Source organism: Asterias rubens, chromosome 5 (genome assembly GCF_902459465.1).
Source record: "Asterias rubens chromosome 5, eAstRub1.3, whole genome shotgun sequence".
Lineage (NCBI taxonomy): Eukaryota > Metazoa > Echinodermata > Asteroidea > Forcipulatida > Asteriidae > Asterias > Asterias rubens.
Window position 1 is genome coordinate 18,864,095 of NC_047066.1, and position 13,471 is coordinate 18,877,565.

At 37.4% G+C, this 13,471-nt stretch overlaps 1 protein-coding gene across 1 annotated transcript in view; it reads left to right on the forward strand.

Annotated features, from left to right (window-relative positions):
• The first annotated feature begins 3,309 nt into the window (after positions 1–3,309).
• Positions 3,310–13,471, forward strand: part of LOC117290474 (E3 ubiquitin-protein ligase ZNRF3-like) — an 80,758-nt gene continuing 70,596 nt past the window's right edge. Inside the window, exon 1 of the mRNA XM_033771889.1 lies at positions 3,310–3,564. Within this exon, the coding sequence (XP_033627780.1) occupies positions 3,310–3,564 (255 nt within the window). The remainder of the gene's footprint in view (positions 3,565–13,471) is intronic.

Consider the following 13,471-nt stretch of genomic DNA (forward strand, 5'->3'; position numbering starts at 1 on the left):
CATGTAAATAACAAACCTGTGAAAATTTAGGCTCAATCGGTCATCAGAGTCGGGAGAAAATAACGCGAAAAACCCACCCTTGTTTCGCCGTGTTATGACATGTGTTTAAAATAAATCCGTGATTCTCGATATCGAGAATTGATATTGTTTTAATGTTTTCTCAAAAAGTAAAGCATTTCATGGAATAATATTTCAAGAGAAGTCTTTCACCATTACCTTCTGTAAACCCTGTAAGTTATTTGTAAATCTGTGAACTTTCTGTACCGAAAGTGTCCAATGGCTTTAATGGCGTTTATCTTCAACTTAATGAGATTATAACCAACAGTGATCTCCAATAAAGATGCCTTTAACCAACATAACAAAACCCGTTTTATTGTAAATCATGATCACCATTACAAATGTAATGGTTTTGAATTCGATCGCAAAATTATATTTTGTTACATAATAAATTCATACTTGCTTATTGCCAACCCACTTTAATGTTTTTGTATACTGTTAAACTGTGCGCTACCAATTAATTTCATCATTTTATTTATTCATGTTTGTTTAGTTTGTTTTCCAATGGATACCAACATAATGAACTGATTGGATATTAGTTTGTCTCCACATGGAACACTGATGCAGTTCCTAGGTAAAATCATATTCTTTTAATGGACAACAGAGGGCGCTACTTCAGGTTGATTGATCTTTCAATAGTTCAGAGAAACCACCGCCAACGCATGTGAAATAATGGTTCATTAGGGAGACGCTCTGCGACTGGTGATTTCACGGAAAAAGAAGAAAGCAATTGCTCGCTGTGATAAATTTTTCATGGAACCGGTGTAACGTGAACGGAAATAGCAACAGAGTAGTCAATTAGGTAATGAATTGAATCCTTAAACAAGTTTATAAAACACTTTCTCAATGCCCGGTATTAGGCGATTGGGTGAGTCAAATAATTATCGAATGATACTTTCGGAGAAATTAATCTACACAACCAACCCTTTTCTATCTACTAGTACCGCTGAACTTTGTCAAAATTATAAATCAAATTGAAATACATTAAAGGTTATGTATTATAGGCTACGTTTGGTAATCACTCTTTCTCAAAATAAATGGCAATAAAAAGGTTCTTGGTTGAAAGTATAGCAGCTTTCATAAACCTTTGAGAAACATTTAACTTCGAAGTAGGCCTAAAGAAGTAACTTTCCACGAATTTGATTTGGAGACCTCAGATTTAGATATTGAGGTCTCGAAATCGAGCATCTGAAAGCACACAACTTCGTGTGACAAGGGTGTTTTTCTTTCATTGTTATCTCGCAACTTCGACGACCGATTGAGCTCAAATTTTCACAGGTTTGTTATTTTATACATAATGTTGAGATACACCAAGTGAGAAGACTGGTCTTTGACAATTACCAATAGTGTCCACTGCCTTTTTAAGCAAAATAAATGTCAGTTGTTGCGGCGCCAAACTTACTGTCAGAAATTTCTCAGAATGTGTTCTCCTAATTCTTCATCCTGATCCTGTGCGCATAATTATTCGCTCCACAGACATAAAGAAGGTTATTTATGTCTGTGATTCGCTCCTACTTGGCGATATCTCAAAAGTGCGACCTCACTTGAAATGAAAATTTCACACGAGTTTTATTTATAATCCCTACTTGTATAGGATTAAAACAATCGAACGGTTCCAAAACTTGGCGGCGGATTATAACCCTTTAACGGATGCCGAAATGACTCCCAGCTGAAGGAGATGGTATTACGGCAGATTGTAAATTAATTTAAAAAAAAATTAGGAGCCAGAGCATACCCTATATACAATATACATGTAACATGAGATGGATGATTTGCATTTGCGCTGTGTCCTTTCTATATGGTAGAAATAAGATATTTTAAAGACGTATTATTGTAAACAAATTTATGAAAAAAAGAAGAAACAGTTTTGCCTGCATATCACGCTGCTCTGAACTATTTACTTAGCTAGGTCATGAAAGACACTGGACACTATTGGTAATTGTCAAAGACCAGTCCTCTCACTTGGTGTAGCTCAACATATGCATAAAATAACAAACCTGTGAAAATTCGAGCTCAATTGGTCGTCGGAGTTGCGAGATAACTATGAAAGAAAAAACAACCATGATAACTATGAAAGAAAAAACACCCTTGTCAGCGCACGAAGTTGTGTGTGCTTTCAGATGGTTGATTTCGAGACCTCAAATTCTAAATCTGGGGTCTCAAAATCAAATTCGTGGAAAATTACTTTTTTTTCTGGAAAACTACGTCACTTCAGAGGGAGCCGTTTCTCACAATGTTTTCTACCATCAACCTTTCCCCATTCTCGTCACCAAGTAAGGTTTTATGCTAATAATTTTTTTTAATTTTTAGTAATGACCAATAGTGACCACTGCCGGCCTTTAATGTCTTTGAAGCCAGTTACTCTCTTTTGTTCGCGTCTGCTCGGGGTCTTTTAGTGCAATTTGTATGGACTTCGTAAAACTGCTTTCGCACTTCAAATTTATACGCATTATTGATTATGCCGTTTTGATCATTACACATATGAAATTGCCATTAATGAGCTAATAGGTTATAAAATGGGCATTACGGGACCGCGCACATGAGCAGCGGTGAATAAATTGAAAAATAAACCTCAAACCGCTTACCTTTGAAATCTTCCAAAAATGTTCATAGAAAAATCAATATTCACACCTTTATTTCCTCACCCCTTATACTGGGGGGGGGGGGGGGGGGCACGGCAAAATGCCCTTGGGGTAAAAGCGAAAGTGCTTTGAAGTGAATCAAAAAGCCGACAAAAGTACCATCAATGTGTACATGTCGGTCGGTCGGTCTCTCTCCACCACACACACGGAACCACTGGTAGACTGACCCATTCTCAATTTTTGAGGGTGACATTTTACATTTTCTCGTATTGAAATACTACTTTTCATCAATAAGACACAAATAAAGTTACAAACTATATAGTGAAAATTTGATTGGTTTACTCCATTTCTTTTTGCGAACAAAAAATTGTTCAAATAAGGTTCAACGTAGGCTAAGATGGCACAAAGGAATTGAAACACACCTAAATAAATAGTGTTGCGATCCAGATGAGTTTGAGGTCGAATCTAAGGTCACGTGATTAAACATCAAAGGATGCCGCGGGTATAGCTTTTTACGCACACACAGTACACACACAGTATTTACGTTGATGATGAAAACTCGGTTCATAACGTGGTAGCACGGCCTCGAAAAACGTGCCTATTTTACAAGTTTTTCCTTCTGTCACAGTCGCAAGAACCGGACTAGTCCATCCCTAGAAATGCTGCCAAGATGATCCTTCATTTGCTTCTGCTGATCGCCGGGCCGATCGTGTGTTTGTCGGGGGAGAATGCGGATGGAGTCTCCAGTGGAGACGGTCCGGTGACCGGAGCTGTTGGCTCTGGCCATACGGGAAATCGCGCCGTGGTGGAGGTAGTTTTTCAGGATAGCGACGTGAATGGTGAATATACCACTCGTACGTATCAACTTAGTGGGACATTCTCGCCCGCTGGGGCTAGGGTCACTGCCGATGGAGAGATCAAACAGGTTGGTTCTTTTGACATTTTGATAATTGGTGATATATTTTAATTATTTGACTAAATATTTTATTACTAATGAAAAATTGACAAATTTATGTAGGTTTTCTACCAAATCTTTCTGTGTGTTACTCGTGTGTGTTTTCATCCTTCGTTTACATTTGAATGCCCCAATGCAATGGTTAAAGCATGGTTAAAGTATCTACACTTTCCTTCATGGTAATTTACCGAACTGATGTTATCACAGTGAGTGATCACAATACTTCAGATTACTACACACTGTAGGCCTACATGGTTATAAAACAAAAAAACTCATTCATCTTGATATTTTTACAAAAACAAAATGACAAAAAATAGCTGGGCTCTGGGAACTCTGCACAACATGCTGAAAAAGAGTTATGACTGCAGTGCAATGCAACCCTAAAGCAGTCCCATACTGGGCCCAGCAGTTCACAATGAGTGCACTTCCATTTGCCAATCTTGCTTGCAGCTTAATTGTGCAACCTACTAAAGTCCCAAAATTTAGTATCGAGATCCCCATTCAAATGGTTTAAAAAGAAAGAATTTGTAGCATCTGGAAATGAATTTGGGTAAAGTTTCCGTATGGCGCCACCACTTTTTCATTCGATATGAAATAATGTAGTATTTAATTTACCTCAATGAGATATCCCTTTTTGTAAAAATGAGTGAAAAAGTGGTGGAGCCATACGCAAAGTTATCCTGAATTTGAGATATTTTCATATCATGAGTGCGACTTTACAATAACTCAAGTAATTGGATCTCAGAACTCATAACTTTCAATAACCTCTTTTCTGTATACTAAGCGGCTTACGTACCTTGTTGGTAGGACGTGCCCTAATAAAGTTATCACACAAGCGTGAGTGGAATACAGAGAAATATAGCGCTTCTGCGCCCCATATCTAACGGGGCCGAAAACAAATTTATCTTCCAGTCTCAAGTAAAACGTGCAAAGTTTAAAATTTCATACGGTATTTCCCGACTAACAGCATGCACGCACACAAAGTTTAGAATGTAATTTTTGCACTGTCCGTATACGGAGCGTGTAGCATTGACATTCACAATACGCACTAAGCAATCAAAACAGAGGAAGTAGGATACAAAACAGAGGAAGTAGTATATATGGTTTTATCCCCCTAGTATCTGATTGATGGATTAGCGCGTACTGGAAGATAAAAGACTTTGTTGCTGTATGGCTCCTCTCTAACATCTACTGTTGCCTATCCTACATGTACAGTGTAAATGGCATACAGACACTCAGCAGAGGCAACCGACTGCACTTACAGTGCATACACAGAGGTAGCACAAAAGACAATATTATCAGAATCTGAATGCATCCATCCCGAAAAAATTGTATTATATATATATGTATAAATTCGTGTGCGAATGTGTTCTGATGGGATTTGTTCTGCAAGATTGTATTTAAAAATCCAATGGAATTCCATTTATAAACTGAGATAAACGTGCCCCTTAGAGAATTTGGCACCACATTTTGGTGAGGTTAGTGGTGACCCATGTTAGTAGTACACCTGGGTCTCTATGGAATACTGTGTAGTATTTTGTGATGTTCACTTTTGTAAGTCACACAGGGCTTGTTTCAGTTAAGCCAGTTAACTTGACGTTTTACAATTCTGTCATCGTAGGAATGGTTTCAATGCAAAAGTTGCCACCCAAACCACTGGGAGAGAATTTCAGAATTTCCAACCTGTGAAATATCACATTATAAAACATGGTATTATTCGGTTTAAACCTGACATTAACTTGTTGAGGCACGAACTAGTAGTTGGGATGAAAAAAACAAGGGATATCCCATACAAAACAACCACAATGACCGATCGACCCTTCTAATTCTACCCTTACTCTATGGTGCCACACAGTACAGTACTCAGATGTGATGTGATGTACGTGGGTATACATAATGAAAAGATTCATTATTATTCAAGCTTGATTGATTTTGTATAGATTTCATACATAACCCACAAACTTCCTGTGTCATAAAAAGGGCAGCTCACTATTAACAATTTCTATAGGGTCTATAGTGCCTTTAACTTTTAAACTTCAACCAACATCTGTTCATAGGAGATTTTGTTTTCTTTTATTTACATAAATATTTTATATAATGCTGGACTTAAATTCACCACAAAGATCAATGTCACCAGTTCTTCAATTTAAAAAATGCGAGAAATTTAAGCTCTCTTTAAAGACAATGGACACTATTGGTAATTGTCAAAGACCAGTCTTCTCACTTGGTGTATCTCAACATATGCATAAAATAACAAACCTGTGAACATTAGAGCTTAATTGGTGGTCGAAGTTGTGAGATTACAATGAAAGAAAAAAACACCCTTGTCACACGAAGTTGTGTGCTTTCAGATGCTTGATTTCAAGACGTCAAGTTCTAAATCTGAGGTCTTGAAATTGTATTCAAGGAAATTACTTCTTTCTCAAAAACTCTGTTACTTTAGAGTGAGCCGTTTCTCACAATGTTTTATAATACCAACCTTTCCCCATTGCTTGTTACCAAGTAAGTTTTTATGATAATAATTATTTTGAGTAATTACCAATAGTGTTCACTGCCTTTAAGTCCTGAGTGTATAGTAAACCTGAGAATTTTTTTAACGTTTTTGTTTTATTTTAGTGTCAGGGCTTCTCCATTCTATAGACTCGCCATGCCTTTAATCTTGTCGGGTTGTTGTACAATGTGTGTGTTATGCCATGTAAATCCAGTGAGCATTCCATGTATTGGTAGATAGCATTAACTCCTAAATTGTGTTCACAGTAGGCAACCCACATATTGACATTGTGTAAAATGACTGTGTTGCTGCGGTACCATTCAAGTAGGCTCTCCCAGGCAGCAGGGGGGGGGGGGGAGGAGCATGTTTGCAAATGAACACGTACATCTTGTATGTTAACTCAAGTATCGTATACCCCTGTTCATTGTTGACCTTTCATCGGCAACATAAAAACCCCAAGCCTTCCGGAATTTATCATTTTCTTTTTAGAGTACCTTGGCCGTCGTTGCCTCTCATAAAACAAAATATGATGAAAAAGGAAGAGGAGCTTCCGTAGTTCTGTTTGTAATGATGGTCCATGAGATGTTTTTTATCGGACTCAAATCCTATTTAGATAAATTGGGAAGATTTATATGGTGAGAAATGTCTCATTTTGCAGAATTTACTACTGTTTGAATGATAAGGAGGATGTAAATGTCTATACGGCTAATGTTCATGTAACATGTATCGAGTATTAACCCATACATTTTGCAATCCAGAGTTTCTGTTCTTTTAAAGGCAGTGGACACTATTGGTTATTATTCAAAATAATTTTAAGCATAAAACCTTACACAGTAACAAGTAACGGGGAGAGGTTGATGGTAAAAAACATTGTGAGAAGCGGCTCTCTCTGAAGTTATGTAGTTTTCGAGGAAGAAATAATTTTCCACGAATTTGATTTCGAGACCTCAGATGTAGAATTTGAGGTCTCAAAATCAAGCATCTGAAAGCACACATCTTTGTGTGACAAGGGTGTACATGTACTGTTTTTTCTTTCATTATTATCTCGTAACTTCGTCGACCGATTGGGCTCAAATTTTCACAGGTTTGTTATTTTATGCATATGTTGAGATACACCAAGTGAGATGACTGGTCTTTGACAATTACCAATAGTGTCCAGTGTCTTTAAACAACGCACATTGTACAATTCAGAGATTCAGTTCTTTTAAAGTGAAGTTGCAAACTCGGTTTGTGAGTTGATGATAAATGTAGAGCTTTCAAAGTTAATTTATTTTTAGCGTTCTTAAAAAAAGTATCAAGGGTTTCATAGACTCTCTATATTCGGGTTCAATTTTTATTAATAATCCTGGCCAATCTAAAATGAGTGTCTTTGTTTCTCATACTTTCAGCTGCCCCCCCTTTCAATTTTTACGAGCGTTTTGAAGGATTGCCTAACCAAGTCAAGTTGTACATTGTAGTGGCTTTTGTTTAAATGCACCACTGCCTTGATCATGAATAAAATCAGACCTGATATCACACAGAGGCAACGGAGGCAATTGCCTCCGTTGCCCCTTGCCATTGCCTTGGTGACCTTGAAATACTCCAGTAGAAATTTACAATTTCCTCATATATGGTGCCCTTTGTCAAAGAGAAAATGCCTTGGTGCCCTTGCCCTTTCAAAAACGAAGCATACAGGCCTGTAAATTGGTTTGGCTCTGAGGAAATAAAAAACATTTTAGGTGGCTAAAAATGAGCTGCACTTTACAATTCTGGATTTGTCCAGATTGTACCCTTTATGATGTTAACAGAGCATGAGTGGTAAGCCGTGCTTTAATCTTGTCCTGCTCATTGGGACCCGTGAATTCTTTATACTTGGCCTTTCCCTTCACTTCGAATCAGTTCAGATCATCTGGTCATGAAATTCCATGTGAGCCAAGCATTAGAGGGCTTGAGTTGGGTGTACAATTCAACAAGAACACATTGATGTAGTTCAAAATGTTTAATGGACCAGGGGTTGATTTCACAAAGAGTTAGGACTAGTCTTATCTCGAGTTAGGACCAGTTATTCGTCCAAACTTAGGACACTCCATGCAATTTGTATTATCTCCTAGGACCAGTCCTAAGTTAGGACTAGTCCTAACTCTTTGTGAAATCGACCACTGAGTTTATTTCACAAGAAATTTCAGGGGACACCAAGGCAAATGCCAAGGGGCATGGAGGCAAATGCCTACTAGGTTAGTCCAATTTAGGCTAGTGATAGGGCGACTTCTTGGTCTTCAATTTGGAAGTTACACATTGAAAGTTCATTGATCATAGCAGCATCATTGTGCTTAGCAAATTTCACTGCTTAGCAAACATTAGCAGGGAACCAGAATAAATCAGAATCTGTATACATTATTACATGGTAACCTGTTTTTACTGAGCAAGATTTGTCTGTGCTTTGAAGCCACTTTTTGTGCTTAACAGCTTCATGAATTTTGGGCCCAGATGACCGAAGAATAGTGAAGAAGAAGTTGTTCCAAAAAGTACTCTTTAAGTAGTTGACAGAAGATCAGGAATCCCTCCAAACTAGTTTGGGTGTTGAGTTACGTAACGTGTAGTCCCTACACAGTACCACATGCTGTGGGATTTTGTCAGAATCAAAAAGGATTTGAGTAAATCCATCAAATTGTATGCTTAGATTAATAACGGGTCTGTACACAATATGTCACCTGGTTTTATGGCATATCTGTGTGTGGTTTTTGAAATTAAAGGGCAAGGGCACCAGTGGTTTTCTCCTTGGTAAAGGCATGGTAAAGGGCACCCCTATGAGGAAATTGTAAATGTCTACTGTCGAGAACATTTCAAGGGCACCAAGGCAATGACCAGGGGGTATGGAGGCCATCGCCTTTCTTGCCTCCATGAAGTACACGTATCAGGCCTGATGCTTTCAAAAATGCAGACAGCTCAGTGGTTCACACACAACCCCTTTAACGTCCCAAGCACTCCAATTGAAAATTTAAATCTCCCATAAGAAGCAATGAATAGAGATTATTTTTCGGTAGGTTTCCTATTCATGTGACAAGCCTGAACTGTTCAGCCTTTGCTTGTACTATAAAAAAAACACCAGTCCGGATGTTTTTCTAATGCTGAAAGGCTTTTTTGTTGGACGCGGAAAAAACAGATTTCAGGCAGTTAAAAAGCTGTCAGTTACATGGTTGAAAACCACCAAGTCACACGTTATACAAATGTCGCATACTACTTGAACGGTTGTGCAAATGACGCTCACAAGTAAAATTGCACTATTTTTTCCCCGGGAATTATCGCGGTTCTTGGATGAGCGAAAAACACTGCAAGTCACTTTCAAAAGACCTTAGAATTTTTATTAGTTTTTAATGACCAAAGTGAGGATTAGTGGGGTGAAAAACGTGTTTACTGGACTGTTTTATCACCACACATTTAATATGTGAAATGTTCAGGCATGCGCGTAGAGAAATAATGTGTGCCCATGGCAATGCACTGTTTTATAACTTCCCATTTTATGGTTTTGTTTTGTCACTTTTCGCAACACTATCTGAGTTTTATGTCACAGATTCTTGTATTCAATCCTTTTTCGCTAATGGGTTGGTGGATCTGAAACTTCCCATTAAATGAAATTTGTTTGGATTCAAAATAGGTTCAGTGTTAAAAAAAGCGGCAGTAAAATATTTTTATCGGCAAAATTTCTAAACAGTTGTTGAAAAGAAGTCAAGGCTATATAATGTTTTGTTATAACTTTTATCACTTGGAGATAGTGATGTACTGCTTTTAAGAAGACGGTACACAACTGGACATAATTTATCCATACATGATATTAATCATTTTAACATTTTTAAATACAGAAAGTAACACAAAAACTTCCACAGTTCTACTCAGTCTTGTAAGAAAAGCGGCTGTTAAATATTCTCATCTGCAAAATATCTTATCAGTTTGTGAAAACAAGTCAAGGCTATATGTTATGTCATAAAAATGTGTAAATTGTTAGCACTCCGAGATTGTTAAAGTACGGTTTTTGAGAAGACAGTACACAACTGGACATAATTTACCATGTTATATCATTTTAAAGTTGTTAATACAGAAAGTGGCACAAAAACTTCCACAGTTCTACTCAGTCTTGTTAGAAAAGCGACTGTTAATTATTTTTATCTGCAAAATGTTCAAACAGTTGTTGAAAAGAAGTCAAGGCTAACATGTTTTGTCAGAAAATGTGTAAACTTTTAGAACTCTGAGTTTGGGAAGTACTGCTTTTTCTAAGAAGACCGTTTACAGCTATAGACAAGTACTTAGTCAGGCCTATAATTTTTTAAATAATTAAATACCTGAATTAGCATAAAACCTTACTTGGTAACGAGTAATAGTAAAAGGTTGATAGAATGAGAAACGGCTCCCTCTGAAGTACATGTAACGTAGATTTCAAGAAAAAAGAAATGTTCCGCGAATTTGAATTTGAGGTCTCGAAATCAAGCATCTGAAAGCACACAACTTAGTGTGACAAGGTTTTTTTTTTTTTCGTTATCTCACAACTTCGACGACCAATTGAGCTCAAATTTTCACAGGTTTGTTATTTTAAATGCATATGTTGAGATACACCAAGTGAGAAGACTGATCTTTGACAATTACCAACAGTGTCCAGGGTCTTTATAAAGACCGTACACAGCTGGACAAGTACTTAGTCCGGCCTATTATTTTAAATAATTAAATACCGGATTACCTTGAGTTGAAGTACTTCTGAAGTTCTACCCAAACAGATATGACAAACCAGATATCAAAAGTACACAAACACATTGTTTTGTTTTATTTCAATAAGCTTTTAATCTAAAGTAAACTTTTCAATTTGAAGCACTTTTTTTTATCATGATGGCCTGCTCAGAACTGACAGTAACGCTGAACTCAGATTCAAATTTGGGGCCATGAAAACCGATATGTTTTACGCTACCACATTTATTTTAATAATAAATTTAAGTGAAAAGTTCTCAAAATGCTTGACAATACCGAAACCTATGTACATGTACTGTAGGGTTCTAATGTTTGTATCGCCATTCATTTTGGAAGTGACCAAATGTAAACCCAACCTTACATTCACAATCATTTGAATGTAATGTAGATTCACTCTAAATGTTTCTCAAAATGCAATACTATCGAAAGCTGCTGCAGCCTTCTAACCAAAAGTTTTATTGCCATTAATTTCAAGAGTGATTGCTAAGGGAATCAATGTGTGGTGAATCGGTTTTCAACTAGTGGTTTAATCCCAACGAGGCCTGGTTCTTGATAATTTTACCGAGACGAAGTCGAGGTAAATTATCAAGAACCAGGCCTCGGCGGGTTTAAACCACTTGTTGGAAACCTCTTCACCACACATTGATTCCCATTCATAAATACCTTTTCGGTCAAAAAGTAAAATAAATGCTTAAATTATAATTGTTCAATGATTTCTGTCAACTTAACACCCCTCCAGCTATGAAATGGTAAGGCCCTCGGCCCGATCGTGTAAACAACTTCTTATAAGGGAATGCTGTGCGCGTCGCGCGTATCGCATTATGTGGCACAACTGTCCCAGCCGTTGCTCTCGACCAATAGGAATAAAGAAACTGTTTTATAAGAACAGGTGCAAGCTCGCGTGTCACGTTCACATTTTTAACACTTTTTACTGGTCATAAACAAAGGTTTACACACCCACGTGACGCGCTCTCCACCAATACAACACTGTTCAGCTTCCCTTTAACAGCAACGCACTCAGCTACTTGACTGGGGAACTCCATCATACATACACACAGTCATTTGGATGTAGATTGACTCTGCAGTCAACCCTTGGGGGATTCTGTTTGAAATATGAAACCTGTTCCTCTGGTATGATTCCTGCAGGGTTTATATGTGCAGATTTGCATCTTTGTTTCAAATTTTCGACGTTGATTTAGACATGGTGGCGTCTGCGGACGTGCATCGCGTCTAGGGTTGTTAGAGAATACAATTTTGTTTAATCAAGGACCCTGTGGTCTCTATTTAAAAACGTGTCGATTCAACCAGGGGGTAATGTTATCAAACCGGCGGGATAGGACAATTTTAAGTAAAGGATACATGTAGGTTTGTATTGGTCTGGTGAAAAATCAGGTCACCATAATGACAAACTGATCGAACAAGATACTGTGCATGTGTATGTATATGTAGGTTACTTTAAATTAATGAGCTTGTAGCTGATTCTACCGTCACACATGTTTAAAGGCAGTGGACACTATTGGTAATTACCCAAAACAATTTTTATCATAAAAACTTACTTGGTTACAAGCAATGGAGAGCTTTTGATAGTATAAAACATTGTGAGAAACGGCTCCCTCTGAAGTAACGTAGTTTTCGAAAAAGAAGTAATAATCCACGAATTTGATTTCTCGACCTCAGATTTAGAATTTGAGGTCTCTTAATCAAGCATCTGAAAGCAAACAACTAGTCGAAACGTTGAGACCAATTCAGAACTGACTTACGATCCTATAAGCTAAAGTAGTAGTCCAGTCTATTTTCTATGCATCCACCCTGGTAATAGTTAAAAAGCAGGACAGTTCTTTTCAGAACCGAGAAGTCTCCCGAACCTCCGATTATCTATTCCGCGGCAGTAGAATAAAGCAAGACAGTTTCTCTAAGAACAAACTCTACCTGGCAAGTAGATACACACATGGTGTTACCGCAAACCAAACATACATTATTATCTCGACGACCAATTGAGTTCACATTTTCACAGGTTTGTTATTTTATGCATATGTTGAGATACAGCAAGTGAGGAGACTGGTCTTTGACAATTGTCTTTAATATTTGGCCATTTATGAGGCTACTTCTTTGGTCTCTCAACTCTTTAAAAGCAATGTATGTACATATATGTTTACAGTCTTTGTTTTTTTGAACCGTTCGATTGTTTGGATTCTCTTACCCCCAAAAATAACCTGTGAAAAATATCACCGAAAATCCGCAGCAATAATGTCTAGCAGCAAGAAAACAATTCAATAATTGGTTACACGATCTTAAAAATATGTTATTGCATCAGTAACGCTTTTCAGATTCAAATTTTGGGGAATAAAAACTGACTTTAAAGGAACACGTTGCCTTGGATTGGTCGAGTTGGTCTTTGAAAAGCGTTTGTAACCGTTTGTTATAAAATGCATATGATTAGAAAGATATTTTAAAAGTAGAATATAATGATCCATACAAGTATCACTCGAAATTTCGTGGTTTTCCTTTTACCTCGTCGACTAACACGGTCGGCCATTAATGGGAGTCAAATTTTTGACTCCCATAAATGGCCGACCGTGTTAGTTCACAAAGTAAAAGGAAAACCACACAATTTTGAGGCAAATTTGTGTGGATCATTGTATTCTACTTTTAAATCATCTTTCTAACCAATGC